The sequence below is a fragment of the Protopterus annectens genome, chromosome 1.part2, assembly GCF_019279795.1.
Source record: "Protopterus annectens isolate FY-2018-M chromosome 1.part2, PAN1.0, whole genome shotgun sequence".
NCBI lineage: Eukaryota > Metazoa > Chordata > Ceratodontiformes > Protopteridae > Protopterus > Protopterus annectens.
In genome coordinates, this window is record NC_056727.1 from 591,972,661 (window position 1) to 591,999,145 (window position 26,485).

General features: G+C 39.8%; 1 protein-coding gene across 1 annotated transcript in view; it reads left to right on the forward strand.

Annotated features, from left to right (window-relative positions):
- MIA3 (MIA SH3 domain ER export factor 3) overlaps positions 1–26,485 on the forward strand; it is a 1,691,550-nt gene that overhangs the window by 656,704 nt on the left and 1,008,361 nt on the right. Inside the window, exon 6 of the mRNA XM_044060179.1 lies at positions 5,653–5,813. Within this exon, the coding sequence (XP_043916114.1) occupies positions 5,653–5,813 (161 nt within the window). The remainder of the gene's footprint in view (positions 1–5,652; positions 5,814–26,485) is intronic.

Here is a 26,485-nt window from a genome sequence, read left to right on the forward strand (position 1 = left end):
TACTCTAGCTCCAACACCCTAGGCCAAAGGTTCCTAGAATTTATAAACTCAAATGCTATGGAACAACTTGTTACCACTCCCACAAGAGGGGAAAACATACTGGACCTGATCATCACCAACATGGAGACTCTATGCTCCAGACCAGAAGTGTATCCCTCACTGGTAAGATCAGACCATAAACTAATCTCACTGGATATTCACATCCCGACCCCACCCCTGCCCAGAAAACCACAGTGAAAAACTTCTCTAAATCAAATTTCACACTCCTCAAAACCGAGGTGGAATCATTCAAAGCCCCCGGGCCTGTGGAAAATACGGCCCAGACCGCAGAATCCTTTATAAACGCATTCTATGAACACCTTCAGGAATGCATGGATCATGCGATCCCAAATAAAACCAAGACCCAATCCTCCAAAGGCAGACGTCCTGTCTGGTGGACCCCAGCCATAAACAAACTATACAATAGAAGGAGGAAGCTACTAAATGATAGAGCAAAATCCCAAAAAGGGAAGGCATCACTGATCAGTATTAGCAAAAAACTACGGGCACTCATAAAATTGTACAGGACACTAAGGATAATCACAAGGCTTTCTTTAGTTATGTTAGTAACCTGGGTGGTAATTCCCAGATATTCTCAGAATTAGTCCAAAATGACAAAAAATACACTGAACCCACAGACATTGCCAACATCCTAGCTGACAGGTTCAGCGCAAACTTCTCTCCCCCCCCCCCCCACCAAAAGGGCAAATATCTATCCCAGCAGAGTGCTGTCCCCCTGACATCTCAGATGCTCAGGTAAGAGCCGCCCTCCCCAAAGCAAAAAACACAGCATCAATGGGACCAGACGGTGTCCCAGTCTGCGTCCTACATGAACTCCAAGAAGAGCTAAACCCAAACATAAAACTACTGTTCAATCGCAGCCTTACTACAGGATATGTGCCCAAAGAGTGGCGTACAGCAACAGTGGTCCCTCTCCATAAAGGTTGTGCTTCAACGGATCCTGGAAACTATTGCCCCATAAGCCTGACTAGCTTGGTCTGCAAAGCTATGGAAAGGATCATCATGGACCTCATAAATAAAGATATTGGGGACCTACAGATACTGGATCCTACCCAGTTCGGCTTTGTTAAGGGCAGATCCTGCCTCTTAAACCTGGTTGATTTCTTTGAAACAGTCACCAAGGCCATTGACGAGGGGAAGGTGGTCCACACAGCCTACCTGGACCTCGCAAAAGCCTTCGATACAATACCCCACTCGGGCATTATAGATAAGCTCACCAGCTTATATATAAACCCCTAGGTCAAAAGATGGATTGCAAACTGGCTCAAGGACAGAACCCACATGGTTAGAATTGCTGGAGCCATGTCAGACTCCAAACCAGTTACAAGTGGTGTCCCACAAGGCTCATTCCTGGGACCTCTCTTGTTCAGTATATATTTCTCGGAGGTACAGGCCAACACGGAAGGACTGTGGCTGACCAAGTTCACAGATGGCTGCAAACTGGGCGCCATAATCGACTCTCCAGCCGACACAAGCATCCTCCAAAAGGGCCTCATAGAAACAGACAACTGGTGCCAGAGCCATGGCCTCAAGCTAAATGCCAAAAGTTGTATAGACATGATCTTTGGCAAAAACAAAGTGCCCACAAATTACCACTTAGGTGGTAATCCATTAAGTACAGAAGAAGTAATTAGGGACCTGGGGACCCAAGTTGATAGCAATCTCTCATTTGACAACCACGTGGCCAAAGTGGTTAGAAAAACATTTTATATAGCCCACCTAATCATGAAGGGATTCACATCTAGATCAGGGGAGGTCATCATGCCTCTTTACTCATCCCTCATTAGGCCCATAATTGAGTACAATGCCCCTTTTGGGATGTACCTTACCAGACACCTGCAGCAACTGGAAAGACCCCAAAAGTACCTCACCAAGAGGATCAAAGGGCTCAAACAGATGCCATATGCTGCCCGGTTAAAGAAACTCCAGCTCTACTCAGTGGCATACCGCCTGTTCAGAGGCAATCTGTGCCTGATGTATAAAGCCATGTCCAACCCGGAATTAATGGACATGCTGCACCTCAGAAAATCCAAATCCCATCGAGCTACGCTCGAGAGACTTTAACCTCAGCACTGAAATAAATAGGACATGCTGGAGGGACAGATTCATAACCCAGAGGCTCCCTTCACTCTGGAATAAAATCCCAGTCCAGGTTAGGCAGAGTCCCTCATTGACTCTCTTCAAGAGGAATCTTGATGAGTGGATGGGAGATCGTAGGTTTACCCTGGGTATCACTTCTGTGTCACTGTTAGACAGAGGCACAGTATACTAACCTCAAAAAAGGGCATAGCAAAATAAATTTAAAATGGGTGGCGAAAGCCAAACACATTCTGGCTAGGCTTATAAATGCCCTAGGGCAGATAGCCTAGTATGAACCTATGAACAAGTCTGTAGCTTCATGCTATCATAATCTTCCCTTACCTTGTTTTTAGTCTTTCCATCAAGCCAGAGTCTTTTGACTACCTTTTAGGTATTGGCCAGTGGAAAGGCTGCATTCCTGAGGAGCAGGTCCTTTTTGGGATCATTTTGTCTGTGACTACAAAAAAATGCTTTTTATATAAACACTTTCTAGCAGTAGCACAGACATCAGTCACATTGGCCTGACATGTAAGCATCATGTGCTACTGACATATGCTACACCCTGACCTCATTTAAAAGTGAGAGCTTTAGAAGCTTTGACAGGTGGTCTGTGTTTTTTTAATAACAGGAACTTGAAACTTGTAGAAGTAAAAGTTTTCATTTTTGATACTGTGTTGTTTATTTTATTCATGTAGTCATTTCACTATCGATAAGTAGATTATGCTGTAGACTTCACCAGAGGTTGCCCCATAGTTAACCACTCTGCAGCCATCCCTCAAAAGTCAGAGGACAGGTACTCATTCCTTCATGAGTGGCCCTTACATTGAAGCAGGTGTGTTACCAGATCCAGTCTGTTGATATTGTAGATGTGAAACCAACTGTTACACCAAAAACAGCTTGGTTATTTAGCAGTCTTGATTTATTTAAGTAACCAAAATGTATTTCCACCTGCAGACATAAACATCATCTGTATGCCAGTGGCTATTCTTGGGAGAGCCAAGATAGAATTATTTGTCACTTCCAAATCTTTCTGCAAAGGACATCATCACCTGAGACATGACTGGCATTGAGAATGGATCAGTTGTTATGACATTCATCAGTTCATGAGCAGGTGGTATAGGGTCATTTTCTACTTGTGCATTTCCCCAATATATTTTAAGTAAATCAAAGCAGTCTGTATTTCTTAAGTTTTATAATGAGCAGTATTTCTTCAGGTGACAGGTTCAGTCTGTGCCTGAAACCCCGAAAACTTCATTGCTCATATGTCCTTTCCAGAATGAGCACTGGGCACTAGCACCAACATAACTCATATATGATTTTAGTACCCCATTTTTGTTATTGCCAGTTTAATTTCTAGAGCTAGCAGGTGTTTTGAAAAGCAATACTGGTAGACTTCTTTTCACAGTCTAATAATATGAGGCCTAACTTGCAGACTGCCTTAATCAGGTGGCTTAGTTATGGGATTTTGCTGTATAGTAGTAATGAGAAAGGGGCCTATGGATGGGTCATCAACCAGTCACTTATCACTGCTTCATGTGAACTTTAATACAGCATTTTCTTATTTCTTCTTTATGCATTTTCCATTACTTACAGATGTCACAAATACTCATTCTGTCATGCCCCCTTCTCCTGCAAATATTCACATATTCCTTTTTAGTAGTTAACAATTGTGCTTGTGTGCTCATCAAATCCCACAATAGTTCTGTATCTAAAAACAAGAATCCCTCCCTGTGGGGTTGTGCATAGGGCATCCACCTACTTTGTTTCACAATTTAGACTTGAAGGGATAGCTGTTGGATTAGAGTAATAGTACGATATTGTTAGGCAAGTCGACTTTACTAAACTTGTGCAGGCCTTAATGTTCGTGTAGTCTTGTCTTCTCTGGTTATAGCTTTGACTGTGCTTGTTGCAGTAAGACTCCACTGTGCTCTCTTATTTGATTAGTATTTATGGGACAAGATATTTTAATTCACCTGACTTTTGTTTTCTGCCTCTCTGTCACTAACTTTTTGGAATGTTAGAGGTAGAGATTTATTGGGGAAGGTAGGAAAGAGAAGTTTGTTTCTGGAAAATGTTTCCAGTTTGGGCTAGTTTGCAATATTTGTGGTTGTTAGTTTACAAAGAAGGGGTGGCCACAGTGGTGCAGCGGTTAGCATTGCCACCTCACAGCAAGAGGTTCTCTGGTTCGATCCTCGGTTGGGGTACATTATGTGCGGAGTCTGTATGTCCTCTATGTGGTCACGTGGGTTTCCTCCGGGTGCTCCAGTTTCCTCCCACATCCCAAAGACATGCTGTAGGTGGATTGGACACTCTAAATTGGCCCTAGGTATGCGCGTGTGCATGTATGTGCCTTCTGTGGAAGGTTGGGTGCCAGGCTGGCAACTCAACACTGTAAAAAACTCCACTGCCAATCATGAGCGGACAGGTGATCCGCTGTGGCGACCCCTAACCGGGAAAAGCCAAAAGAAGAAGAAGAAGTTTACAAAGAAGGTATTAAAGTAAGGCTTCTCTGCATAGCTTGTTTCAGAGATGTTGCCAGAAATTATGTTTTGTACTCATCTAATGTTGTTACATTTTACATACATGACACTTAAAAAATGTACGCAATTCAAAAGATGTTGCCTCATGGAGTTACTTGTACATTTTATTTATTTCATAGTATCATAGAAGAATAGTAGGCTAATGACTGGCCCTAAAGGGCCTTACTTACATATCTATGTTTTTCAACACTTTGTTTGGCAATATATTGTGCAGAATGGGAAGAAAGGGGGGTAGAAATTTACAATAGGAAAAGATGGCCCCCATTCAAGCATTTTGATTTGTAGACATTGAAAATGCACAAGTATTATTTGATAATTGGCAGAGGCTTTGCACACATATATTTTTGGAACATTAGCTGAAATGAGAAAGGAAGAATCTTTTTTGACAAATATAACTAAGTTAGCAAAATCATATTATTTGAGTTATCTCCACCTTACCTATTTAATCTCAGCTGGAGTTTTCATCCAAAGTCCCTATGTCCCTGTGGAGACTCACACTAGAATCACACTAGTATTCCATAGGACCTTGGTTGTCGTGTAGAATACTGTAATACAAACAGCTGTAATAAGAGCTTTCTTCACTTTTCCTGCCACTGTCAGTATTTTACATCCAGCTTCCCTGACAGAGTAATTTCATTTGTATAATGCCTTGTGCCTCTTAACACTTTGTTGTTTTTTCTTGAGAGATATCCCATCAAACCTTTATAATACTGAACTAAAGCATACACTTGCCATTTTGTATACCTTAATTTAATAGCATTTATAATTATTTGTTTCTTTAATCCCTTCATTAAAAAATGTTTTTATTTGTATTTGGTCTTTCTTCACCTAAATATCAGTAGTTCATGTCTCTTTACATTTTTTATGAGGTTTACTCTTCAGGACGGAGCCATTAAAATAACAAAGATCTACAGATGCCATTCTTCTAATTAAAAGATAGTGATATGAAGAAATGTAAATCCATCTGTTTTAGCCTGTCTCTGGCACAGCACGTGGAGTTCTGACTGAAACCCAGGTGACTGACATTCAGCTAGCAGCCCCAGTGCTGCAGGAGCAGATCAGTGGATGGAAAGAAGTAAAGGAGTGTGGCTTGCTTGGTTCTCATGGGGGAATAGAGAGGATTGCTCATAATTTGTGAGCACACTAGATGGTTTTGTCCCTGATAGGGACTGGAGAGACCACTGCTTATGCTTTGGGAGGAGAGGCAGGGATGCTTGGAGGGGAAACCCTTTATGGAAGAAAGGGGACATCCTCCATGGTCAGTCCATGGCATGTCCTTCCCTGACAGTTTGCCAGATATGAATGAGGTGTTATGGCATAAAATAGTAGTAGTAATATTAATAATAATAATAAAAATGAACTGTCCTTGATGTTGGTCTGAATGATCAAAGGAAACCAGTCTGGTGGATACCTATTTCTGGTGACTTTACATTTAGAAACTTTATATCCTTGTCTCTCAATCTAATTTTTCACTATCTTTTTCTGATTGTTTCTATGACTTCATCTTGACCAGGGTGCTAGCCCCGCTCCGTTCACCCTCGCTACACTCGGGCTCACTTCGCTCCCCTACCCTACCCCCATTCTCAGCCCCCCCCATTACAATTACCTTTATACCAAACTATCCTTCCCCTTCCTGTCCCACTAGCCACTACAGTTCCACTTCCTGCCTATTTCCACAACCACCTTACTAATATGTCAATCTTGTCAGCACCACTTCCTCTATACCACTGTCTTTACCTACTCTTTCTGACCATATTTTATTCCAACATGTATTATTTTCTAATATCTTCTTCACTACTCCTTATTCTCTCTATCTCCACCTCTTACTACTCCAGTCTTTCTGACCCACTCCTATGTTCACCAACTTTTCACTCATACAACATATATCCAACTACTTCATCTTTTACTATCTCCCCTAATCTCTTTACTACCTCTACCTCAGGTCTATATAAACTATCCATAATACAGGTTTTTAAACCTTCCCACAAAGCTAAGTCAAAACTATACAAACTCCGTCTAACATCTACTACACACTCTCTCCTCACTAAAAACCTACTTTGTTCTGGAGATATCCATCCCAACCCTGGCCCCTCTTCTCTCCCCAAAACTACCTCTACACTGCCCCCAACTTACTCCTCTAACAGTCACCAACATCAGTCACAACAATCATCTCCATCCAAATATTTAACTATTTACTCACTGAATATTTAGAGTCTAGCAAATAAAGTCACTGAGGTGCACTCATGGATAGCTGTCAATACCCCTCACATCCTCTCCCTATCTGAAACCTGGCTCAAGCCACAAATCTCAAGTAGTGAAATACTCCCACCAGGTTATAATATCTTCTGATCTGATAGACCTGTAAAAAAAGGTGGTGGTGTGGCCATCCTCTACTCAAACAACCTTAACCTCTCACCATACCATTCCCCAATTCCTGACTTCCTCCCAGCTGAAATCAACATCCTTAACTGCCATCTAAATCCCAACAAAAAACTTGCAATTGCCTCTATCTACCTTCCTCATGGTAATAATCTGCCCATTCTTGAAAACATCCTATCCTGGTTCTCCCACAACATACCATATGAGACACTTATTCTTGATGATGTCAACATTGATTGGTCCAAACTCACAACTGACTCCCCCCAACTCAGTATCCACCTACACGACTTCCACCAACTTATAACATCTCCCACTCGCTTCCATAAAAATTCCACTTCCAGCTCCAACATAGACTGGATCCTTACCAATTCTCCCCCCAGCAATACCACAATCCCACCACTTTACCTGACTCCCTCAGTGATCATCTCCATACCACCATCTTAAGATACTACTCCCATATTCCTAAACCCCACCTTATCAAAGACTGTCGAAAACTATTGACTTTCAATTCATCCCAATTTAACTCCATTCTCCATCCTAAAACACCTCCCCCTAAACAATGCTGTAAGCACTTTCAGTAACATCTTCATGAATACTCTAAACTCCTTAGCTCCCTCTAGGAAGATCAGAGTAAAATCAAATCATGCTCCCTGGCTCTCCAAAGAGGCTAGGTCCCTTATGAAACAAAGAGATTATGCTTGGAAAACCTGGACTAAAACTAAACAGCCACCTTTTCTTCAAAACTACAGGCAATTGAGGAACCTTGCAAAAAACATACAACTAATGACAAAAAGTTATACTATAGCTCTGCTTAGCTTAACAACAAATCCAATCCTCGAAAATTTTGGTCAACTCTCAACAACATCCTCTATCCTGGAAAGCCCTCTAATCCCTCCCCATACCCTAACTCTTCCTCTCAGGAAACAGCTACCCTCCTGAATAAACACTTTATTTGTTACATCCAAAATCTGGTAACCTCTAAGCCAAACCCTACTTCGACACCCACCCCTCCAAGTCCCACTAACACAGCTTTGTTTTCTTTTGAGACAGTTCCCATTACTTACATCAAATCTCTACTACTCAAACTAAAACCTTGCTCTCCTTCCACTGAAAAATCTATCTCCTACATTCCTCAGACTTGCTGCTGACTCAATTGCCTATCCTATATCTATACTAATTACTCAATCTATTCTGGAATCAACTGTCCCCACCCTTTGGAAATCGTTCTTCACTATCCTTCTTCATAAAGGTGGAAACTCCACTGACCCCTCAAACTACCGACCCATTGCCATTCTGTCCCCCCTCTCCAAGATATTAGAAAAATGTATTCACTCACAGCTTCTCAATCACCTCCTCACACACCACTTACTTACCCCTACCCAACATGGCTTTCGTCCTCACCACGGCACCACCACTGCCCTCCCCTCTTTCACTCATATCATTGCAGAGGCCCTAGACAACAGTAAACTCATTTCCTGTCTCTTCCTAGATCTCTCCAAAGCCTTCGATACTGTCTCTTATCCTCTACTCCTGTCCAAACTCACAAATCTCCACCTATCCCCCTCCGCACCTGCCTGGTTTAATAGTTACCTATCTGGCAGGGAACAATCTGTCAAATGGCTCTCATCCTCCTCACCTTTCCTTCCCATCTCCACTGGTGTTCCCCAAGGCTCTGTCTTGGGACCCCTTTTGTTTAACATCTTCACCAATGATCTTTACACCTCATGCATAGAATCCTCCCTTATTCAGTATGCCGACGACTCCACACTTATATCCATCTCAAATAACATTCCTGAACTACACTCCCTGACCCAACAGGCCCTACTATCCACTGAACAATGGCTCTCTCACAACCTATTGATCCTAAATTCCAAAAAGACCAAAGTCGTACTTTTCCTTCTCCATTCCCTTTCTCATCACAAAACCTCCTTTTTTATTACATCTTCTAACAATACAACTATCCAACCTGACACCCACACAAAACTCCTAGGGGTTATTATCAATGATGAACTAAAGTTCAACCTACACATACTCCAGTGTATAAAAAAAATAAACCAGAAACTAGGTCTACTATATCGGAACAAAAAATTCCTAACCCCTGAATCTAGACTTACCCTGGGTCAGGCATTCCTCCTCCTCTCCCTTTTATACGCCGCCCCAGTTCTTACCAATATCCAGGCCTCCACTCTAAACAAACTCCAACAGACTTACCATAAAATAGCCAGATTCATTACTAACTCCCCATACAACTCACACCACTGCATTTCTTTAAACTCTCTTCAATGGCTTGAACTTCCCCAATTTCTGCTATCTTATCATTTTCATGTGCTACACTCTATTCTTTATAAACCCTCCTTCTAGCTATCTCTATCTTCCTTAGTCTCCATCTACATCCCATCCCGGACCCTCTGTACTTCTAACCAACAATTACTTGATATCTACCATCCAAAAAGGTCAGTAGGCAAACTACTCTACAAACACTCCCTTGCCCTTGCTTGGAACAAGCTTCCCCTTGACTTAAGTCGAATCTCCCACACCTCACACTTTAAAAATGAACTAAAAGCTAATTTTCTCAATTCCAGAACCTGCCCTTGCCATGACCCTACCTAGTCTTTCTTCCCCTTATGTACCATGACCCTACCTAGTCTTCCTTCCCTTTATGTACCCTCAAAAGGACCATACTTAGTACTTCATTACACCTCTCTCTCCAATGTGTCTACTACACATTTGCATAATTTTATACAAACAAAAACTTTTTATTGTTGACCTATTGAACTATATCAGTGAAAAATTGTTATTTAGCTTCTTTTTAATGCAACTTTAACTTTATGCATGTAACCCAACATATGTGAATCTTTTTGCTATAACTGCTATTATATAAATATTGTTTAAAACTGTACTTGTTTAAAATATACTACTGGAGCTTTTCTCCTCAGGTCTCCACTGAAAATGGGGCACAAGCTCAGTTGGACAAACCCAGTTAACAAATGTCAATAAATAAATAAATAAATAAATATAATATATAATGCCCCCTCTCAATTGACCGTCAGCCCGGTTCATAGGTAAGTACTAGGCTAGCTGCCCTTACGGGCCATTTTAAGTCTGGACAATTTCCCTTTTTGTACTCAAAATAACCTATCCCTTTAGGTTATAGATTAGCCTTACCTATCCCGTGGTCGATAATTATATATTACTCCTAATGAAAATAACTGGGATCATACCATAGATAATTTGAGGGGGTGTGCGTGGGTAAAGTATTTAGGAGCTGCCTCTGTCCATTAGTATTACAGGAGGCAGTCCTGGGGTAAATTTTTTTGTTTGGCATCCATAGATCTAAGTTAAGCTTGAATATGGACAGGGAGGAACTTTGTTTTTTGTGGATGGGGAGTCTGTTCCAGAGCAGCAGTATCTACTGAAATATACCTCTCCCTCCAAAGCGTTCTGTTGATGTTGCACAAGAGGTTTAGATCCCTAGACTGAATATATCTGATACCATTTAACTTGCTGGTGTGCAATAAATCCATCAGTAATGGGTTGGTGGATGCCGTGTATACCAGACACAGATCATCTCTTAGCAGTCTGTAGGACTGGGCTTTGAGTCGATCTATGTAAGACATTCTGTTTAGACCTTGTATCTTTTTAGTAAAGTATCTCTGTGGTCATTCCAGATGTTGCATGTTACTGAACAGATACATGCCAAAGGGGCATAATATTAAGGTTCCAGAGAGCACCCCAGCGCTACCAGGCTATAACTCATACCATACCTTTCGGCCACAGAACCCAGACCGAAACACAAAAGGCGGGGGTGTATCCATATTCATCAAGGAAACTCACACCTCCAGGTTAGTGGCGCAGCACAATGCATCAGAGATCATCCAAGTGCAACTAACAACGGGCAAAACTGCAATCCAAATTGTAGCTTGCTACAGATCACCCACCATGACTCAGGGCCCCCATTCCGCATTTCTGAAGACACTGGGAAATATGAAGGTCCTACCAAACACCCTAATACTGGGTGATTTCAACTACCCAAACATTAACTGGGATAACTACTCAAGTACTAACTCCTTTGCCCAACGCTTCCTAGAATTTATAAACTCAAACACCCTGGATCAACTGGTCAACACCCTCACTAGAGGGAACAACATATTGGACCTGGTCACCACCAACATGGGCGACCGGTGTTCCACACCTGGCATCAACCCCTCGCTGGTTAGATCAGACCATAGACTAATCACTCTGGATATTCACATTCTGCCCCCAGCCCCAATCAAGGAAACCACCATGAAAAACTTTCCCAAAGCAAACTTCACATTGCTTAAGACCGAGGTGGAAAGGTTCACAACCCTCACGCCAATGGACAATGCTGTCCAAGCTGCTGAAACCTATACAAAGGCACTCTATGATCATCTGCAGGAATGCATGGATCGTGCTATCCCAAGTAAAATCAAGACTCACTCCTCCAAGAAAAGGAAACCAGTCTGGTGGACCCCTGCCATAAACAGGCTCTACAATAGAAGGAGGAAACTAGTACAGATAAGAGCAAAATCCCTAGAAGGAAAAACATCCCTGATCAGTATGAGCAAGAAACTACAATCCCTCATTAAATCATCCAAGGTTAGCTTTGAAAGAAAAATTGCCAAGGACTCCAAAGGTAACCACAAAGCATTCTTTAGCTATGTCAAGTACCTAAGTGGAAACTCTCAGATCTGCTCTGAGTTGGTGCAGAATGGCACAAAATACACTGAATCGACTGATATTGCCAACATTTTGGCAGACAGGTTCAGTGCAAACTTCACACCCCTCTCACCCCCTAAAGGGCCCATAACCATACCAGAAGAATGTAGGGCTCTGGCAATCACTGACACACAGGTTAAAACGGCCCTATCCAAAGCCAAAAACACAGCCTCAGTGGGACTGGACGGTGTCCCAGGCTGTGTCTTACAAGAGTGCCAAAATGAACTAACCCCTCACCTAAAGACACTGTTCAAACTCAGCCTTTCTACAGGCTACATACCCACAGAGTGGCGCACAGCAACAGTTATCCCACTCCACAAAGGAGGAACTACAACGGACCCCAGGAACTATCGCCCTATAAGCCTGACTAGCCTGGTTTGCAAGGCTATGGAGCACATCATCATGGAACTCATTAACAGAGACATTGGGAACCTCCAAACTTTGGACCCCACCCAGTTTGGCTTTGTTAAGGGCAGATCATACCTCCTAAACCTGGTGGACTTCTTCAAGACAGTTACCAAGGCATTAGATGAGGGTAAGGAGGTCCACACAGCCTACCTAGACCTCGCAAAGGCTTTCAACACCATTTCCCATTCTGGTATTATAGACAAACTCACCAACATGAACACTAACTCCTATGTCACGAGATGGGTTGCAAATTGGCTCATGGACAGAACCCACACAGTGAGAGTTGCAGTTTCTAGGTCCGATTCTAAACCAGTTACAAGTTGCATCCCCCAGGACTAAGTCCTAGGACCCCTTCTGTTCGGTATATACTTCTCAGAGGTACAGGCAAGCACAGGAGGACTTTGGCTGACCAAGTTCACAGATGACTGCAAACTAGCGGCCATAATTGACTCGCTGGCTGATACAGACACCCTCCAGAAGGGTCTTACTGAGACGGATACCTGGTGTCAAAATCATGGCCTCAAGCTGAATGTCAAAAAGTGCATAGTCATCCCCTTTGGAAAAAACAAAGTACCTGCGAATTACCACATAAGTGGTAGTCCCCAAAATACAGAAAAAGTAATAAGGGATCTGGGAACCCAAGTAGATAGCAATCTCTCCTTTGATAATCATATTGCCAGGGTGGTTAGAAAATCCTTCTACTTGGCCCATCTAATCTCAAAAGGGTTCACATCCAGAACAAAGGAGGTTATTGTGCCTCTCTACTCATCACTTATTAGACCCATTATAGAATACAATGCCCCATTTGGGATGTACCTTACAAGACACCTGCAACAGTCGGAAAGACCAAAGAAGTACCTCACCAAGAGGATTACTGGCCTCAAACAGATGACCTATGCAGCTCGACTAAAGAAACTCCAGCTGTACTCGTTTGCATACCACTTACTTAGAGGTCATCTCTGCTTGACATACAAGGCCATGTCCAACCCAGAATTGATGGATATGCTCCATCTAAAAAAAAAAAACAAATCCCTGAGAGACACACACTCTAGGGATATAAACCTTACCACAACAATAAATAGGATGTGTTGGAGGGATAGATTCCTGACCCAGAGACTCCCCATGCTTTGGAACAAGATTCCAATATACATTAGGTAGAGCCCCTCACTAGCACTCTTCAAGAGAAACCTTGACGGGTGGATGGGAAACAGAAAATTTACCCCGGGGATCACTTCAGTGGCTCTGCTGGACAGAGGCGCAGGGAACTAATGGCTCTGCTGGTCAGAGGCAATGGGAACTAATCTAAGGGGGTGGTGAAAGCCGACACACTTTGGCTAGGCTTATAAATGCCCTTGGGCAGATAGCCTAGTACTTTACGAACCTATGAAATGAGGGCTGAGTAAAGGGGAACAGTGACCTCTCTAGATCTAGACACAATCCCTTTGTTTATAAACTGTGCATTATAGAAGGTCTTTCTTACAGCAATAGACAAATGTTGGTCAATAGTTATGTCACTGACCACATAAGATCCCAAATCTGAAACACCTTGGCTGACTTGTAGGGCTGTATTGTCAGTTTGGTAGTTCTTTGGGGTATATGACTTCCCAAAGGGATACAGTTATGCATTTTTGCCATTTATTTTCAGTCGGTGATTTTAACACCAGTTATTTATTTGGGACAAGTCTTTCTGTAGGATGGCTAAGTCATTTGGGGCTTCAATGACTGTTCCTAGCTTGCAGTCATCTGCAAAAGTAGTCAGCCAGAGCGCTTTGGTACTGGCTTTTACTTCAGAAAAGTGATGTCAGACAGGAGAGATCCCAGCACTGGACTGGTGACTGGTCTTTTTGTGGAAGTATACTTCCCTGTTTTGATTATCTGCATCCTATCTGTGAGCCAGTTAGCAATCCAGCAGATGACATAGGGCTTTATTCCCAGTTTATTTAGCTTTTCTATTATGCCTGAGTGAGGAATTGTGTCAAAACCTGTGGTCATGTCAAAGTATGTGGTGTGTACTGTTTTGCCTTCATCCATTGCTTTGGTGACCTTTTCAAAAAAGTCCACCAGGTTGAGTATGCATGACCTACCCTTGATGTTCCAAACTGATATGAATCCAGTGTCTGGAGGGTCTCTATGTCCTGATTGATTAGTTCCATCATAAGTCTTTCCATGGCCTTACATATGAGGCTGGTCAGACTTATGGATCTGTAATTGCCTGAGTTTGTGGAAAGGTCCTTCCTTGTGCAGGAGAATGACTGTAGCTGTTCTCCATGACTTGGTACAAAATCTTTATTGAGGCTGAGACTGAACGGTGTTGCTAAATCGTGCCTCATGCTATTTAACATGCATCCAGGGATATTGTCAGGATTCATCAATGCAGTATTTTTAGCTTTTGATATCACTTTTAGGAATTGGTCTTGTCTGATAGCTAGAGGCAAGCCAATTTCAAGCATAGTTTGAGGGACAGACAGAGGGGAGAGAGGGATAAAGTTAGAGCTAAAGTTATTGGCCAATAGGTTTATTATATCTTCAGCCTCTGTGTAGGTAACATTGTTCACATTCAGCTCAGCGAGTTCCTGTATTGTGCTTTTGAGATTACGAACATAACCAAAAAAATGCCTTGTGATTCTCTTTGGCTTGGGTAGCTATTTCAGTCTCAAACTTTGCTTTGGAGGATTTTATTAAGCTCATGAATTGTTTGTTTATTTCCCTGATAAGGGCTGTAACATTCTGGGAATTACTCTTCATACTTTTGGTCAAAATTCTTTTTGTTTTATTATAAAGCTTGTTGATGTTATGGTTCCACCATGTGGGTTTGTTTCTGGGGTTTGTCCTGCATTTGTTCTACAGGGTACAGCTGCATCTCTGCAGCTGTTTACATACTGGTATTGTGTGTTGGTGTACATTTCGGCATATTCAGTGGATTTAACTGAGTTTGTTGGGGATGTGAAACTTGCCAGTGTATCTCTTAAAAGTAGGTAGTTTGTCTTAAAAGAAATTTATAAAGGTCCTTGGGTGGAAGGGATCTTTGGTTTCAGTTTGTTTTCAAAGGAAACTGCTGTGTGGTCAGACCTAACAAATGATAAAGATGAAGATGATGGGGAATGGATGAGATTGTTGGCCAGGAGAGGGTTGATGACTGACAGGCAGCAGTGGTAAAGCTGCAAAAACTAGTAATTTAAAAGTGACTCCCAAAATGCAGAGATTAGAAGCCATTTTAAGGTCTAGAGGATTTCTACTCACAGACTTGGTGTTGCCAAAGTACGAGTCTACAATACCATCTGTGTTAGTATTTATGTATTTGTTTGTTTATTTGTATTTGTTAAATAAGATACAGGAATCCTCATTTACACTAGTATCCGCTGAGGTCAGCCAGATGTAGGAATTTCAAAGGTGGGTGAGCTAAAATTATGTATTTTGAGAGCTTTGGATTTCAAAGATAGACTTTAGCCTAAAATGGTACTCCTGAGCTCAGTCATTCTTAGCAGTTTCACGATGGATGACCTTAGCCCTTTGGTGCAATTCCTTTAACTGTGCTCACTGTGGTTGTATCTGTATGACCCCATTTTATATCAGCTTTCTTGATTATAAAGGACTTTTGTAAAGTCAATTTAATTTGTAGTGCAGAAAAATATAATTTTATTACCAAAGGACTTATGCTGTGGCCTTTATGGAGTTAGTTTCAATATACAGGTACAGTACAGTGGCAGAAACTTTACTAGGTATATGGGAAAGTTCAAGAGGTGAAAATCAGAAGAAAACAATTTTCCTTTAAATGCTGAAAAATAGGTATTTATGAATTGTATATACTCATCTTTTTTGCAACATCCAGATAAAGCAATTTTATTTGTATATAAAAATTAAAAAAACAGTGGTCATATAGGGAATTCCAGTTTCCCCAAAAGAGATATAGAAACATTTTGAGTCTTCCAGATATAAACTGAATAGTATTTAAATATGCAGGATTTTATGTAAGCCCCTGGAGACAGAGCTTGCATTTGTGTTTTTTTAACAAATTTTAGCTACAGTGGGAAAGATACCTGCTGTGTGTCTTGCCAGAGTATAAGAATTCTAAGTTACTATTTGAACATTTTTAGAATTTGTACAGCTAGTGCCTCAGCAGTCCAAATTTCAGATTTATTATAGTGCTGACTACCTCAGCACTTCGTGAATATCAAAGTGAAGTAGTTGAAACAAATACAGTAACCAATAAAAAGAATTACAAAAAATGCAAGGTTGTTTTAAAGTAAGCACTCTGTATGTAAAGAAGATAGTCTGAGTGGTATTGTCCACTAAAGGCATGCAGAAGAGGTCTAACAAATGTAAAGTGGACAATGTCTGCTAACTATTCTGTGTAAGGGATTTCACAGCGGGTTAAATTCCACACCCTCTGACTGCACAGGAGTAAATCCTGCATTAAAGCAGGAACTCAGCATTTGTTTAGCTCTCAAGATTGTTTTTCATCAGCATTCTAATTCTGCAGTGGATTTAACATATTTTGTGGTTGTTTCTTGTGACAGTATTTTCAGTACAATAGAAAATGTATGTAGTTGCTGTCTGGACAGATTAGTTCATAATCTGATTTCTACCTGTGGTACCATTCGTGTTTTAGTAAAATGTGTCATATCAGAAGTATTTGAAGTGGACTGGCATGTGTTAGATCAAAATCTTGCAAGCATGGTGTTGGATTTCATTTGTTTAATGTTCCATTTTCATATAATTAAATAAGATTATAACCACAGACAAACCAACTCAAAAGGTATAAAATCAGCTTGTTCCACAGGTATCCCCTTTTCAAGGGCTACTAGTTATTTAGGGGCATTTGGAATGCATTCTATTTAATTTATACTGTAGCTACTTTTATTTCTGAGCTTGCACCTTTTGCTTACTGAAGATTTGCCATTTTCTATGTAAAAAAAGAGAGAAAGACATATAACAATATCTGACAAGCAGAGTTACATTTATTAGGTTTGACTAAGATCAGAAATACTGTATTTTCCAGTATGTGTTTCTATGGACTACATTTTCTTCAATGTATGAAGGAGGAATTTCAGAGACTGTCATATTTAAGTATTTTATCCATATGTTATTTTACTTTCAAAATATAAGTTCCGGTTCCAAGTACAGATTCTTTCTTCTTATACTTAGAACGCCCTGTATGACAGACTACCATTGCAAGATGATTACTCTTAACAAGAGAAGTTACTTTACATCATCCTGAAGGAGGTGAAATCAGTGTACAAAATCCAGTTTCCCTTGACAGTTTTCAACCAGGATATTTTTTTTTAACCAGGATATCTTTAAGCCATTACAGACAGCAGTACAGGTGTGTGTTAAATAAAGAAAAGAGAAGAAAGCAGATTACTGTCTGAGACACACACAGAGATTCTCTGAGATCAGCACAGTTGTAAGCAGAGTTGTGTTCCTGTGATAAAATGTGATTCATAGTCATGCACAGTCCCTGTAGTGCTACATCTAGTTAAAAGGGCTTGTGCATTCCCTGTGGAGCATCAAGTAAAAGGGAATGTGCATAACTATGAATCACTTGACTGAACAGTTTGCGTAGCTGTTCAGTTGCGTTCCCTATCAAAATGTGCTAGTAGAGAATGCACACACCTCACAGGCCACACACAGAGTTAGATGCTCCTCCCTGCACATGCACACGCGCACACACACACACACACACACACACACACACACACACACACACACACACACACACACTTGCACATACACTCATACCCACAGTCATAGCTTATTCAAGCTGCTGTGGAACAAGGGAGGCTAATTACACCACAGCTGCTTTTGAGGGCAGCTGTGCTTTTATCAGCCTCCCCTATCCATTAGCAGAAACCACACGCAGACACACAATCATGCACACACACACACACACACACACACACACACACACACACACACACACACACACACACACACACACACACACGTAAAGACATGAATAGCCTGTCACGGTTTACACTGAAAACCTTGAAACTGCATCAGTTGACCGGCATGTGGTCGACTTGCAGTTTTGAAGTCAGCAGAATGTCGAACCAAAATGTATCGACTACAGTACAGTGAATGGGTAGTGTAATTTGAGTATTTGTGTTTGACATTGTGCAGGGAGATCACGGTTCAGTGAGGAACAGGGAATTAGCCCATTTCCTCACTGTAGTGCAATCTCAGAGTTAGTATATTTAATGTGCAGAGGTGTGGGGGGGGCTGCAAAATAGTAGAATTAACTTACCGTTGACTGTAGAGTTTAAGGGCACATGAATGTGCATAGCAGGAGGTGAGTGACTTCATCTCCTGCTGTGTCGAATGCATCGAACCTGGTTGTCGATGTATTCATTTTCGGTTTGGTTTACTTTTCGGCATTCCGGATTCAGCATTTCAGGTTGACATTCTAAATGGTGGAATGAACTGGATTCAAAATATCAATAGTAGACTACCTGTCACATACTTACACTTCAGTGCACTACTTTTCAGGAGCTGTGCCCCACCTTACCCTGTGTAGAGCCTTCCCACTGAAATGTACCAGTCTACAGAGCCAGAATTGTTATACTAGGTGATGCTCCTTGCAGAGCAGTACATTCAGATGTTATAGTAAAGTCCATTAGCATATGCCACATGTCCTCACTGTTGCATTTACAGCATGTCCCCACTATTGCATTTATATGCATTGCCAAACTTCACACCGCTTAGTACAGCAGGTCTGTACTACTCTGCCTTGAGGAGCTTTATGAATCAAGACAGTCTTTCATAGTGTGCACATAACTTATGTGCATCTGTTTAGTTGGCAATGTGGCTATGAATCCCTGCCATAATTTTGCTTTGAAGATGGACTTTGTACTACAACTTCAACTGTGACTAACTCATATTCCAATCTGTAACTCCATCTAGCAGAACCTTTGGACAGAAAAGTGTTCTTTATTCACAAATGGAAGCCATATTTATAGGTATTTATCAAACTGCATAGAATTAGTCTGTCCCAGATGTGGACCTGTTTGGCATGTACGATAACAATCAAATCAAAGTCCTGTCTTCCTTTATTTCTCACAAGACCGTTTGAAAGAGTAGTATTTTCCCTTTCTATGGATTCAATGTTAAGGATATGCCTCCCTTAATGTTCCTTTAATTCCTAGTGCACTGTTAAGAACAGTACAAAGGAAATCCAAGTCTGATATATTTCTCTGAGAAATAAGAGATACAGTATTCTCACTAATGAGCTTGCTTTTTTTCCTTTGTTGACCAGGTTAGTCCCCCACCCCTCCCGTTAGCTCAGACTTGCTCAAAAACAATCAGACTATTCATTTATTTAGCTCTCAAGATTTTTTCATCAGCATTTTAATTTTGCAGTGGATATAAATAATTTGCAGGCTACTTCTAGTGACAACATTATATATTAAATAACCAACAACTTGCGAGACTAAGAAGATAAGCTATAATAAAATAACTTAAAACACCCTGACCATGAGAAACGAACCACGAACTATAAAACAAAAAAATAAAACACGTAGGATGATACAGAATATCAAGTGTGTACAACTGATTACACTGCATTTATGTATTTGTTTCTGAAGAAGTCTTATCCATCAATAAAAGATGAAAGCACTAAAACACTAGTTCATCCTACGTGTTTTATTTTTTTGTTTTATAGTTCGAGGTTCGTTTCTCGTGATCAGGGTGTTTTAAGTTATTTATATATATATATATATATATATATATACATATACATATACATGCTGTACTGGACAAGTTAGTTCACCCTGTAATTCCTGCCTATGGCACCAATCTTGTTTCAACAAAATTTGTCATATCAAACGTATTTCGAGTGGATTAATATGAGTTGGATCAGAATCTTACAAGAATGGTGCTGGATTTTATTTGTTTAATGTTCCATTTTCATAACATTAAATAAAATGATAACCATAGACAAATCAATTATAAACTATCAAATGAGCTTGTCCCACAGATATTTTCAAGGGCTCTTAATTACTTAGTAGCAATTTAAATGCTTTCAATTTAATTTACACTACAGCTATTTTTGTTTCTGAACTTGCAGTTTTGCTTACTGAAGATTTACCTGTTTTCTTTAAAAAAGAGAGTGAGAAACAAACATATAACAATATCTAACAAGCAGAGAGACGTATCAGATCTGACTAAGATCAGAAATACTGTATTATTCAGAATAGTGGTTCTGTGGACTACATTTTCTTCAATGTGTGAAGGAGGAATTTCAGCGACTGTCATATTTAAGTATTCACAATGCACTATTCAAAACGGGACAGGAGGAATCTAAGGTTGATATAGCACTTTCTAGCACATTAGAACTACAATGTTCTCTGTTATTGAGTTTGATTTTATTCATTTTTGACCAACTTGGTCCTGTTAGGCTAGTGGCCTCTTTTCAAGGAAAACCCAAGGTGGTATTTCTGCTACAAGAGGAAACTAAGGGCATCAGAGAACTTCTGTTAATCTTTATGATCAGTTCCTTAGGATCTTTTACATCCATCTTGGCTACCACCAACTCAAGCAGATGGGACCTTGGTTTATGACTCATATGAAGGATGATTTCTTGATCATCATGCTGTTTATATTACTTGACAGAAAACAGTGTTTGGTATTATGCAGAGAGGGATGGAGCCTGAGTGAGACTTGGGTAACTGGGATTCGATTAGCAGCCCCAGCACTGGAGGAGCCAGGCAAGATGGGGAAGGAGTGAAGGAGTGTGGCCTGCTTGTCTCTCCTAGGGGAATGGGGATCAATGTGTACAATTGGGGGTCACACATAGCAGTGAGAGTTCCCTGGTATGCTTCATGGGAGAGGCAAGGCTACTTGGAGGAATTCATTTTGTGGAAGTGAGGTAACATCTCCTACAATCAGTCCAGTCCATGCCTCCTCCTCAGTGCATTGTCAGGTACATGCAGGGAATGGGGCATTAAGTAAAAAATGTTTGATCCTTAATGGCTGTCTAAATGATTGCCCCCTTCTGGTTGACCCTCACCTGTGTGATAGAGAATGTCTTGGCTGATGGCCCAGGAGTGGGGCTGATGAGCACAGACAGTGAATGTAAATACAGCAAAACAACAAACAAAAAACTGAGTTGGGTACCATAGTGCGGTCCCAAATTCTGAATATGTCAACATAGAAGATGCAAAGCAGTACTATTTTCTAATAATAACTTTTTTACTTCACAAGACTTTTCATACTTTAAAAGAAACTGTAAGATTTAATTTGGCAATTTGTAATATATGAAACAGAAGAATAATGTTTCTTTATGGTTTAATACCAATATTATGTGGCCTGTAGTTTATGGTTCATCAATTCGTCCTTATGTACCAGTTATCCTTTGTAGAGCAGTGCTACTTCCTTCCTGAAGGATGTCTTTAGTTTAAGATCACCAAGAAGATATATTTATATTTATATATATATATATATATATATATATATATATATATATATACATATATATATACATATATACATATATATATATATATATATATATATATATATATACACACACACACACACACACACACACACACACACACACACACACACACACACACACACACACACACATACATTTCCCCAGAAATTTTTCACACTGGCTAAACTACTAGTTACAGTGCAGTTAATTTTTTCCACATTAAAAGCATCTTCTCTTGTTGCTGTTACTTCTGTCAGAAGTTTTTCAGAGTTGCACATTTAAAGCCTAAACCACTGTTTTACTTCCTTACTTGATGTTCCAGGATGACACTGTGTCTTTCATATTAATTCATGTTAGCAGTACTTCTTAGAACTTTCAACTGATAGTTTTATTTCAGTTTACTACAGTAATGGACAGCGTTGTTTGCTTTGTTTAGCTTGATATGCAAAAACAACTCATATGTTTTGATAGTGGTACTAAAGAAGTCAGAAATGGCTGACCTTTTCTTTCATTTAGGGAAGTGAAAGAATGCCTACCAGTCAATAACTAGACTAAGTAGTTCTAATTATTTGGACCACCATATTGCCTTTTACTATGACAGTTATAAAGCACATTTTAACTCTTACATAGTTCCTTTAGAAATGCAGTTTGTCTATGACAGACAATTTATTTTATAGTATTCTGCAGAAAGATAGGATGAGGTTATTATAGCAGTATTTTGCTGTTAGAGTTTATGGGCCGACTGTGCCAAGTTTAACTTTTTTCTTTAATAAATTTCAGCTGTTATACGTTTGCTATGTTATGTCAGTATACTGATGGCACTAATTGTTATCTGGTATGCATGTTTATGTATCATATATTTCTGTAAGGCTTTTTGCAATTTTATAACTTGGATCATTTATTACAGATTCTTGTTATGATTACTGATTGTCACCTGTTTGATTATTGAGGCTATGGTGCATACAGTGATAGTCTTTATCATATAGTTTGCATGATACTGTTTATCAGGATAACTATTTCAAACATTTCCAACTCCCTAGAAATATGGTACTTCTTGGGATTCTACCCTCATGTTATAATTAAATCTTACAGTGACCAGTCCTGAGAAGACTGTGTGCAAGTATACTTACTAAAAGAGAAGCTTTTCCAGAAGAGGTCAGTGTAATAGTAAAGCTACCTTCCCTTTCTTCCCTTAGAACGGGTGAATAGTATAGCAGTAACCCACGCCTGGGTGTGGGTAATGCTGGATTTACCCACGGTTGGTGTGGTTTGGTCCCGAGGGCGAAGCCCGAGGCAGCAAACAAAGCCAACCTTGGGTAAATCCAGCATTACCCACACCCAGAAGTGGGTTATTGCTATTATACAATGACATTATTTAAGAAAAGAAATAATTACTTTTCTTAAATAATGGCATTGTATAATGCCTGTTTACTGCCCTTCCGCAGCTGTCTGGTATTCTGCGGTAGTTCTGATGTACTGCGCCTGCGCAGTACATCAGAGTTGTGGGCAAAAGCAACGGAGAATGCAAGATCTCTGTTGCTTTTTACTGTTTTGCTATGTTAAATGGGTTTAACATAGCGAGACAGCTTTAAAATAAGCAACGGATATCTCCGTTGCTTATTTTAAAGCTGTCTCGCTATGTTAAACCCATTTAATATAGCAAGACAGCTTTAAAGCAACGGAGATCGCAAGATCTCCGTTGCTTTTTACTATTGTGTCGCTATGTTAAAGGAGTTTAACATAGCGAGACAGCTTTAAAAAAAGCAACGGAGATCTCTGTTGCTTTTTTTAAACCTGTGTCGCTATGTTAAACTCTTTTAACATAGCGAGACAGTGTTCTATACTAACGGAAAAAGTCCGGGTGACCGGACCTTTTTCCGTTAGTATATTGAGGGATTTACAATGGGCACGCTGGTTGGGCTGGCCAATCAGCGTGCACGTTTTAGGGGAGGCATCATTTAATAATTTATTAATAGTGCTTCATTAAACTATTCTTTATAATAATATTTGTTATTCTAAATGTTAAGACCTTTATCTTTTTTTAGATATAGAAATCTCAACAGTTGTATATTTCACTAGCTGTGTGGATTTGTAACAGTAGAGTATAACTGCTTACTTTTTCATACCCACTGCTCCCTATCACAAGTTGCAGTATCTAATTGTAGCAACTTGGCTTAAAAGAGAGAGAAAAAGTCTGTTTCGTTTCGAGATCACACTACCCAATTAGGAGTACTGAATAAGGGCTTCTGATGTAGTTTTTTTGTTTTGCTGGGATTGTGTTTGGATTTGGGAAACCTCTAATTTGTGGAGAAAGCTGAATCAAGATTCTCATATTTTCCTCTTTGCTCTGGATCATAGAGTTGATGTACTTAAAGCAGCAAAATATTTTCAGCAGGGAGTGTAGAAAAGGGAAAGTACATCCTGTTTTCCAGGGACTGTAAGCTACATCTCTGATTATCTGCCTTTGTGTCATTTGCAGCCAATGAATATTTTAATGATGTAGTGGTAGTAAGGCAACAGTCATCTGTAGAACGTGGTAGAATAGTCTGTTTAGCTGCATTTAATTATTCTTTCATCACTTACCTATATTTTCTTTGTTTCTTTCTTCTGCAATTCATTTATTTCAATATATTTTGATTGTTATTCCTTCTGTTTTAGCTGTTTTTTTTTTCTCTTATGTAAAATGTTTTAAAAAGATGCTACCTGGTGTTTTGTTTATTAATTTATAAATGGTAACCTCATAATACCAATGTAAATCTTGGCATCTACAGTTTTTAAAGAGACATTGACTGTATGGTAATGTAATTTAGAATAAGAATTTGCTTATTGGAAGATTGTCCAATAATCAATACCTTAATATAAGACTGATCAAGTTGGTGAAAACATGTACTGTCTCATTAAAGGAGGTATCAGTAACCCTTCCTGAGAAACAGAGTGTGTGTGCATGTATGTGTGTCTGTGTGTGTGTGTGTGTGGGGGGGGGGGCTTAAAAATTTGGTTAAGTCTCAATTGCTGTTGGTAAGATTGTAGTACAATGCACTAGACTAAGAATGACATTGGTGAAGTCTTGAGGAAGCAGTGATTAGAGCCTTGTGGTAGGTATTGTCCATAAAGTGAGGCAGTAGTGTACATTTTCTTTAAGCTGTTAAGGTCATTCACCCCCTTGTGTACGTAATCAGTGCAGGATTTAAGGCCCCTCTCTCACACATATGTGGTGCTTACGGTATAAATTTAGGACTAATAACCCTGTGCTCATCCCACTAAGAATAGTGGATTACTGCACTGGTAAGTACATCTGAGGACCAGAAGGGGCTTAGAGAGGTGAATGAACCTCCTAACAATGCCAGCTATAAGAGAGTGCTTCAACAAACCCAGTCAATTGCAAGTATGGTACCTATACAGAGGAAAGTACATGATAAAACAAATGAAGCAAAATATCCACTAATTTCTCAGCACCCAATATGTCTCAGACATCAAGGTTTCATAAAATTACCTTTGTTAGGACCGAATAAAAAGTATATACTGGTTGTGGCTAATTGCCTTCTTTAGTTTACATAAACATAGCACACTAAATCCCCCAAATATATACATAAATAACAATTTATTGTTTGGTCTTAATAAAGGTGGTTTTGCAAAACCTTGGTCTTTGATACATGTTGGGTGATGAGAAGTTTGTGGATAGTTTGCTTCATTTGTTTTTTGTGCACCCTCCTCTGTATAGGAACCATACTTGCAAGTGACTGGATTGGTGGAACTCTAGGTTTATTTGGCTCAACTGCAGGTAATGTATCTGGTCCTCATTCTATTATTGACAGTTTTAAAAATGTTCTTTTCAGTCTAAAAAGTTACAGACCAGTGTTTGGCATATTAGATTGTTTAAAGCCTACCAATCGCCGTGATTTCACCTAGGGGGTTACAGGTTATTTTTGAACCAAATGTATCTGAGGCTGATGAAATTCTTATCATAGAATAGAATTGGATACAACAGACAACCTCCACGTTATTTGTTAAACTTTGGTGGTATTCTGTGTCAGACGTATTGATAAATAACAACAGGAGGTATCTAAATTGTATAATGTGGTACTGCCATACCAAATACATAAAGACTTTTCTGGACAGCTGCAGCAATTATCAGCTAGTCTTTCCACTTTGGACAATAATTTGAAGTAACGTAAAGTTGAGTAATATCAATGTGAATTAAGTGATTATGAGACTAATAGACAGTTTGCTTGGAAAACGTATAAAAATGTGGTATACTTTGCTAAAGATAGGGATAAAAACAATGTATCCAAATTTTTTATAAGTGTAAAAGATGTCCCCCATGCAATCTATTTTAAAGAATGGAGAATCCACTGATTGTTCTACCTTGGAGGATACTTCCTTTGCACGACAGTGATACTGATTTTTCATCCTTATCTCCTGTTTCTAAAAAAGGTATTTACCCTTTAGAAAACTGAGGAGGGCAGGCCATTATGCAACTGATAATCATCCAGGGTTAAACTATGCTGCCAATTTACAAGACTTAATACATAATATTTCTGCATTTTGTCTATTTGATTATGACAAATCATTGCTTAACAAGGGACTTAATTTTATTCCAACTTCCCTATATCAGCGATGCAGCTTGTTGATGATGTTAAAGCATTTTGCAGTAAGGTACATTTGAAATTGTTTTTTAAAGATAAAATTGCTGATCAAATCTTGGCTTTAGATTTAAGCCTTCTAGTTTTAATTCACCATACAATAAATATGTTTCTATATGTGAGAAATCAGTAATGATGTAATTGCATTTCTTTTTATAAAACTAGTGGCTTTTACAATTAATTTCATGGAGAAATTAGAGAACATG